The sequence below is a fragment of a genome, unplaced genomic scaffold, assembly GCF_019419815.1.
Source record: "Pyrus x bretschneideri cultivar Hongxiangsu unplaced genomic scaffold, Pyrus_bretschneideri_v1 Contig34, whole genome shotgun sequence".
In the NCBI taxonomy this organism is placed as follows: domain Eukaryota; kingdom Viridiplantae; phylum Streptophyta; class Magnoliopsida; order Rosales; family Rosaceae; genus Pyrus; species Pyrus x bretschneideri.
The window spans coordinates 3501008-3513065 of record NW_025999657.1 but is presented as its reverse complement, the minus strand read 5'-3'; the positions used below and the strand labels follow the sequence as shown (position 1 = coordinate 3513065).

The following is a 12058-nucleotide window of genomic DNA, read 5'->3' as shown; positions in this document are numbered from 1 at the left end:
TTAACATTTTGATCGAATAAAAAATATCAAGAAACACCTTTAAACATGAGGTGTTGAGAAATAGTATATAATGGAAGATCTTGTGACACAAGGCGAAGCGGAGAACAGAATTTAACAAGCTAGTTTAACGCATCTTAACTTAATTAACAGCTTAGATCAACATTTCCATGTATGGTCCAACAGGATCCTCTACGGATCATTTTGGTGAGGATCTTGAGAATTCATGAATTGTGTCCGTTCATCGTATACATGCAGTCAAATTTTTTCAAGCACTGTTTATGTTTATTTTTAAATAAAAATATTTATAATTATTTATAATCATAAGATGTATTATGAACGGACACGATTCATAAAACTTCCGAAATTCTTACAAAGAAGATACGGACACGATTCATAAAATTCTCAGAATTCTTACAAAGAAGATCTGGCGAGGATCCGAACTTAGAGCAGCTCCAGCGGGAGCTTTGCTCTGGGGACAGGCCCGTGAACAAGGCCAAAGAGCCCGACTGATTTGGTCTAGCGTGTGGTAGCCCGAGGGACAGGCCCAACCTAAGGGAGAGGCCTGGCATGAGTTGCCAACCCAAGAGCCCGAAGTGGGTGTGACGTCAGGGCGACGTCAGCCGCTTTTTTTATTTTTTTCTATCAGCCGCGTGACGTTCAAGCGCGCGTGGGCGCGCGTTAGGAGACATAAATTCAGAAATGGGGCCCGCGGTCCACTCAGATTTCTTATCGTAGGGGAGGCCACATGGCTTCCCCATGTCCGTTGGATTTCAAAGGCTATATTTTATGGACCGTTGGATTTTCAAAGGTAAAAAAAAAAAAAAAAAACCTCATTTAATTTCAGTCGTTAGATCTGAGATCAACGGTCCACGTTATTAGGCTATGGAAATTTAAAAAAAAAGAAAAGAAAAAACAATTTAAAATTCTGAAATGTTACAGTTATGCCATGTGGCACAATCTGGAGTGTTGGAAATTCAAAATTTTTAATCAAACGGCAGAGATTAATTAGGTGAATAAAAATTAAAAAAAATGTAAAAAATTATTATAAATCAGAAAAAAAAAATGAAAAAATTTAAAAAAAATTGATTTTACTTTTCTATAAATATCTTCTCATTATCTTCTACCTTACATCACAATTTCATATTTTCTCAACTAGTTTCAACCACATTCCTATCTTTCTTTCAAAGTTTCAATCCAATTTTTTTTTTCCATCACCAATAATTGTCTTTTCGGATTTTATGACAAGTGGGGCAACAAGAACGATTAAAAATCTTATTTAAAATTACAAATAAAATTATTTTGTATTATTTTATAACTTTTCGGATAATAACACGTGGCGCAACGAGAACGATTAAAAATCTTATCAGAAATTACAAATAAAATTATTTTGTATTATTTTATAAATAAATAAAATACTAATATTTTATTGCCTATTGTCAGGGTTATTGAACTGCAACGGTGAAGATGCAAAATGCGACTATTATTTATTAAGGATCATTACTGTTCATCGGGTAGATTGAATAGTAAATAGCCTGGAAAAAGGGCTCCCACGATGAAGTTGCGCTTATGTATACTTTTGTAACAAACCAAAAGTAAAATAAAAGTACTAAAGTTGGCAAAAATACAAAATAAAAAATAAAAGTACTAAAAACCAGTTTCCGAATCCCAGTAAAAAAAGCAGGCGAGCGCGCACACATATACATACATACATACATACATATATATATATATAGGTAATTATTATTAACCTCCTAAAAATCTCATTCTACATTCCTCCCAGTAATAATCATTCCTTTTATATATATATATATATATATATATATTACTTCATAGATTCTCACCCAAATTGGCAAAATGAAGCTCATCAAAGTGCAACCATGGTGAGGGCATGAATGCTCAGCTCATCCAATTCCAAGGCCTCTGATTGTCTTTCTTGGGTCACAGTCCGTTGCAGCAGCCTCAGAGCTCGTTGCAGCCTAGTAGCTGGCTGCCGATGATGATGATTTGCATCGTCATCCAAATCAACGGCTGCACTCTGATTGAGCTGGAAAAAGAAGAGCCTCCATGCATGGATGATTTCGGAGTAGGTCTGATGAACAAGCCTGAAGCTGAAAGAGAGTTTGAGGACAAACGGCCAGATCAACCCAGTCAGCACAGCGCTGCTGTGGGAGGTGGACATGGTGACGACTTTGAGTTTGATGAGTGCTACAACTGCCATGTGAAAACCATATGATGGGTGTATATATATAGATATATATGGGGAGAGAGAGAGAGAGAGAGAGAGAGAGAGAGAGAGAGAGAGAGAGAGAGAGCGCCTAAGAGCAAGCTGAGTGAATGAGATGAGAGTGAAGAGCTTGACAAATAGTTGGGTTGATGTCGGCAGGTAAAAGAAAGTGGAAGGGGACAAGAGTAATACTTGACTTTATCAGCAGCAATACATGTGTCACATTCCTAAGCTTTCAATTTTCTCTGCTGACCCGGGCACGATATTATATGGATGATGGTAAATTTGTATACACCCGCATAACGTACTCTGACTCTTGCTAATTTAGTTAAATCTACATAGAGAATTTCCGTACACATATATGTAGAAAAGTTAAAAAAAATTATTTTTACTCAACATGTCAAACTGTGATTTATGTACAAATAAATTATTTTAAATAGTATCTCATGACACTCTTGAACTTAATTAGGATGAATTAATTTATTTGATGCTCCTGGCTAAGAGCTAGTAAAAACGTGCTTCTGGAATTAATAAAAATAAGGCATGTTGTAGGGTTAATTTATTTTTATTTTAAGTAAAGACGTGTGACACCGACACTATCCTACCATCCACGGAACCCAACTCGAGCACTATCTAGGGCTCGAGATGACCTCTTTTGCCTACCATCCTAAGATTTAAAACATTTATAGTTTTGCTAACCGTAATATGATTCGGCTGATGAACATTCCAACCAATCCTGAAAACGTCTGTGAGGCCATGTTCCCTTCCTCATCCAACCCGTTACTACTATTATCAACGGACTATCCTAGCATTGCGCTATCCTACATTTCTTTATATTTTGAAGTGTAGGTTGCTCTCATGTGCATGGTAATGCAGTATTAAACTAGCACATCACGTCACAATAAACTCATTTCATAAAAATTGCACTCCTATCCTCAACAACAAATTTTCACACTTGTTTTAGCATACATCCAAAGCCACTACGCATGCAGGATGGCAACCGTTGAAGCATCGGTAACTTACACGAAGTTCCGAACTGAGGGCTCCATACATAGTGGTATTGGTAACGAATTTTCCAGGAAGTTTCTCTCCCCGTGATCATGGCCTCATGATGTGTTGGAGATGTTGTGATCAATTCTTGGGGCAGCAATGCAGAAATTGAAATGTTTGCGAGCCTTTCAATTATTTGCTTTTGTCACAATACTCATAACATGTTGGATATAACATATATGTTTTCACAAATGCAGGTCACAGTCTTAAACAAAAATAAGACGAAGAATTAATCATCTTTTTCTTATGTTAAAAGGTTTAAGCTTTAGATGTTTGACTGCAGTGGCAATGAACAGTAGCACTTATCAAATTAGTAAGAACATACCACTTCGTCACTAAATACAAATTCTTGTGCATTTAGTGTGTGCGCGTGCACTCGTGTGACATGGATGCTAACTACGCTGACAATTTGACTTCTAAGGCCATCTTTAGCAAAGAGTTATTGGTCACTTACATCCTACTCAACAACGTTTTTTGTGGAACCCTTGTGGGCTTCTTATATCTTTATTCTTTATCAAAATACAATAAACTGTTAGTATATGACTCTAAATTGTTAGATAAAAAAATTTATAACCAAGACTACATATTAACATAAGTTTTGACATAATTTTAAAGAAATGATCATATTGATTTGCAGTAACCATATTCATAGACGAAATTAATTGATTTTCTAACTGAGAGATCATTTTAAAGAGATGAGTTAATTTCAGATATTTCAGATTTGGCTAGAATACTTACATATATTTAGACATATATTCACATGAATGATATCTAACTATCAGATGGTGATTGCAATAAATACATGTAAGTATTTTAGCCAGTTCCATTATTTGTGATAAAAACTGAAAATAATACTTTGAAGGACTAAAACATAATCCTCCACACTTCTAATCTTCCATTGTTGAAGATAGCCATAGGCCTAATAGCTTGGTTAGAGCCTAGAGGTAACCCCAACCCATACACGTGAGACAAACCTATCTCTATTTGAGAGTATAGAAGTGGTACAAATATCATATAAAATGTGGGGTCTCTCGTACATCCGAACTTTTCGGCCCGTTTGGTAAGCAGGATGAGATGAGTTATTTGCAATTAAATTGAATTTGTAACCGAGTCAATATTTGGTGAAAAAAATTGTAATATGGACTGGATTGGCTACAAATCCGAAATAAGGGAAAATATGATGAGTTATGTAACCCAACCGCACACATAGGTTATGTAAATCATCCATACCAATTCAGTCTTATTCATAAGGCGCAATCACATCACCCATCAAATGGGCCCTTCCGTATTTTGTCAATGTTGGCCTTCCCATAGGTTTAAGCCCAATGAGCTTTCCTGGGTTTTGAACATCCCGACCCGGCCCATAAATATTGGTGAAAGAGAGAGAAGAAGTTAAAATTGGGTGCACGTCAAGGATATCGAAAAAACAGCATCATTGTGTGGTACGGTGTACCCTACGCCCCGTCTGTCAAATGTCCATGGTAGAAACCCCTAAACCCCTAAATGTAACTGCCACGGTCATCCTCTGAAGTCACCTTCCGAACCCAAAAAATTGCCACTCTCCGCAAAACCCTAGAGCCAAAAGTACGGAGAAAGTAGAGAGATGATGGAGGAGGAAGAAGGACCGCCCAACAGAGAACTGTACGCGCTGCTTCACATCTCACCGGAAGCCTCCGATGAGGAAATCAGAAAAGCTTACCGGCAGTGGGCACAAGTCTATCACCCTGATAAATACCAAGCTCCTCATGTAAATTTATTTAATTTTTTAAATTTCGTTTGTAAATACTAAAGTTTGAATCTTTTGCTTATTGGATTGATACCCAATTGCTAATTTATGTTTAATTTGTCTTCGGCGGTGTCTATTTAGTTATTGAAATGCTGCGTTGGTGTTTGATTGTAATGTTTGGTGTTTGTTGCTTAAGGTTGAAATCTAATGAGATGTTTCTGTTGTAATCTTTTAATGCACTCAAACCGGAAGTGTTAAAGTTTTGAAGTTCATTCAACTGTCTTAGGATTAGCAACCCTAAATGTTAGACTTGTTTGTACGTCTTCAACAATGTTGGCAGTCGAATTTAGTTTCGTGGAAATTGGTAACTGATTAGTGATGTCGTTGAATGTTTGTTTTCAGATGAAAGAGACCGCTACAGAAAACTTTCAGCGGATATGCCAAGCGTATGAGATATTGTCAGATGAGAATAAAAGGAAGATATATGACATTTATGGGATGGAAGGGTTGACTTCTGGTTTGGAACTTGGGACAAAACTGAATAAAGCAGAAGAGTTAAAGGAAGAACTGGAGAGGTTGCGGAAAATGAAGGAACAAGAGAAGGTCGCAGCACATTTCCGACCTTCTGGTACAATATTGGCCAATATGTCTTTGCCACACTTTTTACATGGCCATGGCATTATGAGAGGGTACGGCTCAGTTCCAGTCTCTTTATTATCTTTTTCTCCCTTCATTCAATCAATCATCTTGAATTTAATCATTTCTTTCGCTAGTAAGCCTTTTGATGCCCAAGGAGAAATTTTAATTTTAATTTGAGTGTCATTTTATTATGTAGTTCAAATTTGAGTGTCTGCCTATTACTTCTAGTTGCATTTTGTATATCTCGACCATTTTTTGTAGGCTTGCAATTTTTTCCCTCGTCTTATTAAGATATCACTGTCTTTCCCACACGGTTACGTTCTTAGAACCCTATCAAAATCACATTGATCCTTGATATCTTAAAGGCATGATGTTCAATACAGTTGTATGCTTTGATTTTTCTGCATCATAGTGTCTATTGTTTTCTCGGAAACTGATTTCTTATAAATAAACGTCAGGATGGCTATGACAAGTTCAGTTCAGTCTCAGTTATCAAAGCACAACACCCTTTCAATTGGTGGAAATTTGGCAGTTAATGGGAATGCTGGCGGTGGAGCCGCTACAGTTGTATTTGGACATCAGATGTCTTCCGTTTCTTCTATAGAGTTCATAGGTTCAGCTGGGTTACGGTCACTTATTGGGGTGCAGACAACTCGGTGAGCTTATTTTGCTCGAGTCACTTTGAATTTTCTTTTCAGCACATTGTGGTTCCTCTTTATAATCTTCATTGTCTCTTTTTTCCAGTAACTTATCATCGCATTTAACTGCCACATCTGGACTTTCACTTTCTTTGAAAGATGGTTCACTGAATCTCACCAACAGTTGGACACGACAACTATCTGAAACTGCAAGTGGAAATGTATGTGCATTTCTTGTTCTAGTTGACTCATTTGATTTATTTTATCTTTTCGGGTACTGTTGTGCTTTTTATTGTATTTGGTAACATCACCAATAACATGTCATGCATGACTAATTAGAGAAATGTTGGAATATGCTTGAAGTCATGAATTCGTTGGATACATTACTATCACTATGCTTGTGATGTAATTTATTCTATCAGTAGGGACGTGTTTTTTTTTTTTTTTGAAGGAAAAGATGAAGAAAGGTCAAATAAGTTATGAACCCTGATAGAAGTAAAAATATAAATTGATCTAGGTAAAATGTCACTTATTAAGGAGAATAAAAAAAGAGTAAATATCTGATTTTGTATTGACTTATTTGTGAATGGCTAATATTGTTATTTTTTCATTGGCTCTGGGGGGGTTTCACCTTCTCCTTGACAGATACACCTCTCTTTAGGCTCAGAATCAGCCGTGTCAGTAGGTTGGCGAAAGAAACAAGAGAAATTGTCTGCTGCTGGAGAGCTGAAGGTACAGCATGTTATTACCCCTATTAGTTGTAGAACGGTCTACAAATTCACGATTATAATGCACTCCAACCTGTCGTCTTCTAAATTTTACATTCAGCATTCTTTTAGTTTTTATGAATTCAATTGCTTGATATACATTACATCGTTCATCTCACTTGGTGACTTTGTAAAGCATAATTTACTCTCCTTTATTATATCAAACTTAAGTTGTACGTAATTCACTTAATTTATTTTCAATTTTGACAGTGTGGCATAGATTCTTTTGAGGCATCAGCTCATTACAATCATCGCTTTTCATCAAAGTCTCATGGCCGTATTTCAGGAAAAATTGGAAGGTATGCTTGTTGGTTGATGATATATTATCAGTAAATGCTATGGTGACTTATCCTCTATAGTATTTGTTTCATACTCAATTTCATTCCACTTTTCATTAAACAAAGGTTTACATTCCATAATACCACTTTTTCGTATATGGTGCCTCCTTTTGTACTCAACTAAGATACGTGGATTAATATATAAGCAGGATATTGTAGTCAACCAAATGTCGACACTAATTTAGGTAAATATAAGTGCTCATGTTATGCGTTTTCTGATTTTAGACATTATTGATGCAGCACTGCCCTTGAGATTGAAATTGGTGGTGGGAGAAAATTATCCCAGTTCAGCACTGTCCGTATGTTGTATTCAATAGGAATTCAGGTGATCCAGACAAAAATCTATATATTTTTCAGAAGCTTTAGGCTGCATTTATTTCATGAAATATATTTTCCAGATACCATTTTCTTCATTGGATTTGTTTTCTTTTTGTTGCATTTCTTAATTTTCCAACTTTTTTGGTGCTATTTGAGTTTTATCAGTATAGTTTATAGAGGAAATAACGAGTACAACCAACTTGAATTGATACCTTGAGTTTTTAAAGACCTTTCCTCTTATTCTTATAAAAAGATATAGAAAATTTAGGTAGGTTAATACTGCTAGAAGTTTCCATCCATCATTTAGGATAAAATTAAATATTTACAGAAAATATATCTTCCAGGATTTTTGCAATGTTTAGTAAAACATACAACCTGGAAATGGTGCTCAACGATTAGGATTGGTCAGTTAATTAAATATTGTCGTACCGGGGTAGCAGCACAGATCTATCATGTTCAGAATGTCGAACCTGAAATCAACCAAATCAGGAGGAGAAACTGATCCAATTCAAGCTAAAGAATACGGGATTAGAGAAACTGATTGAACTCAAGCCAAAGAATATGGATTTGGAGAGTGAGGTTGATTGGTAATGGTTGACATTTCAAAGGCATCAAAGCATAATTGAACAAGGGATCTTTTTCAAATTAATAACGATAAAAGTACAACAAAGAAGTAGGAAGTAGTTGAAGGAAATGTAAATGTCAGCTAGGGAAAAGATGTTTGGGCAGTTGGTGAAGAAAGTAAAAGTATGCTGATGGTTTAATAATTGTGCACAGATATAGAGATAGTCCAAATTTGGATAGTCAAACTATCAAACAAGGGAGAGGGGGTACATGCATCAAAGAACAAGTTTGAAATTTCAATGAATTGACAAGGGAAGCAAGAATTAGGGGAAAAGAAAACATAGTACCAAAAAAATTAGACAATTGACACGCGCTTGGTTCATTTGGTTTTGACACATTTTAAAAACCTTTGAACTGCATACCTATCAGAGACGTATGTTTATACATCTGGAACCAAGTTTGCGTCTTATAGTTGTAGGGATCATATTGAAGAGGCCTGTTTGGTCAGGTTCTTGGTTCATCTGTTTTATTTTATTTTATTCTTTTCAACAGCCTCATCAAGAAATTGATCTTTCTGGGTTTGATATTTGATTCTTCCCCAAGGTTTCTGGTGAAACAATTAGTGGATGATTATAAAATTACATCAGTTCCATATTCCCTCCTATAAAGTGCTTTGAAAAGATTAAATTTTGTTTAATAATGGCCTAATGTTTAGAGTTCATTTAAATACAATAATTTTTTCTTTTACACAGTATTTCAGTTAGTTCATGTTTAAACTGTGATTGATATCTCATACACTTCCTTGCAGGGTATCTTTTGGAAATTTGAGTTGCATCGCGGGGGTCAAAAGTTAATTATCCCGGTAAGCTTTATGTTATTATTTCACTCTTTATGTATTTTAGTGTGGGTGCAAATTTTATCTGTATTTGACCTTTACTCAGAAGTTTTCTATGTGTTTCTATGCCATTTCATTCTTTCACTTGCGGATTAGAAATACTTCATGTGTAGTGTTTAAAGAGCCATTGAGTGTGCAAAATACAAAACGGAGGTTACATGTTGCTATCTGTTTATGTGTTTCTGGAATGTTTTCTTGTCATGTATGCATGGCTCTCTTAATATCATTTTGGAATAAAGTAAATTCAACTTTATTTTTCGATATCACCTAGGTTTAGGAATTACAAGGTTTTGATCTGTTGCTGATGGCTTTACATGTAGGTTTTGCTGTCAAGGCATTTGGATCCTGTGTTTGCAACTGGAGCATTTCTAATTCCAACATCAGTGTACTTCGTACTCAAGGTTATTACATATTTTCTTTAATTTTAGCTAATCTGTTTTGAATATGTTGTTCTTCTTTACCTTATGCTGGCAAAGCCTAAGTTTTTTACTGCCAGGATTTGTTCATTATTTCTTTTAAACATTCTTTATTAAATCAGGCTTTTTAAAGTCATATATTAGTTGAAAACTGTGTTCAGTTTGAAATATCAAACTGTATATCAGGAAAAGGTTTCTTGCTCTTGTTCTGTTCATAACTCGTTAGAGTGTAAATTATACTTAGACCCATGAACATACATTATATGAACGAGTTTTATATTTGGTCTTGTCCTTGCAACTTGAAATTAATTATGTAAATCTGAGGGCAAGATTGGCTGTAGATGCATCTGGTGGCAAAGTATTAGATTTTTGTCCTCCTCCCCTTATTTATTATTTAATGATCATTGATGTAGTGTTTTCATTTCTGTGATTTAGCAGCTAAGGTTTGTTACATTATTAGTTGCTTTTATTATGCAGAGTTCCGTTTCAAAAACTTTTCATTTTGTGGAATGTGAAAAACTTGGTATTTGATGGATTGAGACTTGGAAGTTCTAATTTTGATCTTAATGTTGTCTGTTGATTCTGTGTCCTTTTTGTACGCTTGCAGAGATTCATTTTGAAACCTTACTACCTTAAGAGGGAAAAGAAGAAGGCGTTAGAGAATATGGCGAAAACTTCTGCACAGGTATGATTATCCATAAGTGCGAAATAGCAATATTAGAGCATTAAGTTTTGGTCTCTGTTGTCATGTTGGGTGAGATTCTGAAAGATACCTGTTGCACCTGGTTTTCAGTTGGATGCTTAAGTGTACATAATGCAGGCTTCCGAGTTCTGTGTTTTACAATTTATTTCCCCGAATTAATACACTGCAGTCTTTACACCTGATATCTGTCTCTTTTTTTATTTCCTTATGTTTAATATTTTACATTTTTCATTGTGGAATTTGAAAGAATTTCTAAACCCTGTGTCTGCAGGTTCGAGAGGCAAGAGCAGCAGCAGACAAAGCTCAGAAGTTACTACAGAATGTAGCAACGAGAAAACAAAATAGGCAGCAAGAAATAGGGGGCCTGGTAATTTCAAATGCATTGTATGGGAATCTCAAAGCTTTGAAGAAAAGCGATGCACCAGTAGAATCAAATGATTCACAGGTCATTGATGTTAAACTGCCTCTAAATTTCCTTGTCAGCGACTCTGGAGAACTGAAGGTTGGTTCTTTAACAAATTTGTTTCTGCTTTTAGTATCTTTCGATAATCTTAAGTTTTAAGGGCTCATGAGATCATCCTGGGAATGTAGCTTGATTATACAGTTCCTAAAATGCATATTATTATGTGTAGTGATTAGTGAAATCTAACTATGAAAATGAGTTTTACAAACCTTAAAGTGAGGGAACCTTAGTTTGGCAACTCTACTTTTCCTGTTGACCTAAGGGGAAGGGGAGGGTTTTGTTCTAGCTCACGAAAACAACGGAAACTCATTCTTGAGTAGCCAAAGTGCGTCTGCTTGGCGTGCCATGTTTGCAGAGTCTATTGTAACCAGAATAAATCTGAACTCTTAGAGCTGCAGTGGTTTCTTTAACACTTGTGGTTGATCAATTTAATCTGGCAGCTTCATAAAGGCGTAAAGAAGTCTGGCATTATGGGATTCTGTGATCCCTGTCCTGGAGAACCTAAACAGTTGTACGTGGAATACACTTATGGTGGCGGCCGATATGAGGTATTACACTTCAGTTTGCTTTTGTTTTTCGGTCAGAATCCTGAAGTTTTGTTGCTGTAGGCTAAAATACGAAACTTTTGTACCAGGTTACGGTTGACGATTATGACGAGCTGCAAATACCCCAGGAAGAGCACAGAATTTGATTTTCATTTGACCATATTTAAATCTATATTTGCTTACCTTTAAGTCTCCCAATTTTGCATCTTCCTCCTTTCATATTCCCCCAACTCCCTCACAAATATTGTATTTAATTTAGGAACCTGCAAATAAGTTTGTTTCTGTGTGTATTAATAACCACATTTTTATGACATGGATTTTACTGGTCCCAAATGCACTTAATAAAAAAAAAAAAAAAAAACATTTGAAAGAATTGACAGAACTGTCGGAGGGTATGCAGAAGGTGTTATGCAATGGTCCTAATGTTTTTTTTTAGTAATTTGGAAGAGAAGCTTATTGGGGGTTCAATAATCTCCTGGAGCAACCACTTAGTACTACGGTCTAGTAATATTCTTCTTCGCTTGAAAGTGAGAGGTTTTAGTTCTTATTATTGTCAAAAGGCGAATTTGAATCATATTATTGCTAGCCTATTATGAGGCTTAGCTTATTCTTCCACTCTCTTAGTGATATTTTTTCTCCTTATTTGTTCGCGTTATGCATTGAGAAGTTGTCGCAACTTACTTTTTGTGGCTTTTCGAAGAAAAGTGTGGAAGCCTGAGAAAACTTCTCAATTGGGTCCAGGTGTATCTCATTTATTTTTTGCGGATGATCT

General features: G+C 35.7%; 1 protein-coding gene across 1 annotated transcript; it reads left to right on the top strand.

Moving 5' to 3' along the window:
* Positions 1–4705: 4705 nt before the first annotated feature.
* Positions 4706–11659, top strand: LOC125480528 (chaperone protein dnaJ 13-like). The gene is made up of 13 exons (XM_048591457.1): positions 4706–5021; positions 5403–5689; positions 6098–6295; positions 6384–6498; positions 6923–7009; positions 7255–7343; positions 7623–7707; positions 9073–9126; positions 9480–9560; positions 10183–10260; positions 10550–10780; positions 11182–11289; positions 11376–11659. Exons 1-13 carry the CDS (start codon positions 4878–4880, stop codon positions 11430–11432), a joined length of 1614 nt encoding a protein of 537 aa, XP_048447414.1. The 5' UTR covers positions 4706–4877; the 3' UTR covers positions 11433–11659.
* Positions 11660–12058: the final 399 nt, after the last annotated feature.

What these genes read in the sequence shown, in the direction of transcription:
- LOC125480528 (XM_048591457.1), top strand. Translation starts at nt 4,878, where the DNA reads ATGATGGAGGAGGAAGAAGGACCGCCCAACAGAGAACTGTACGCGCTG. An exon ending in CTGAAACTGCAAGTGGAAAT is followed by an intron (nt 6,499 to 6,922) that starts GTATGTGCATTT and finishes TCTCCTTGACAG; the next exon opens with ATACACCTCTCTTTAGGCTC. An exon ending in TGGCGAAAACTTCTGCACAG is followed by an intron (nt 10,261 to 10,549) that starts GTATGATTATCC and finishes CTGTGTCTGCAG; the next exon opens with GTTCGAGAGGCAAGAGCAGC.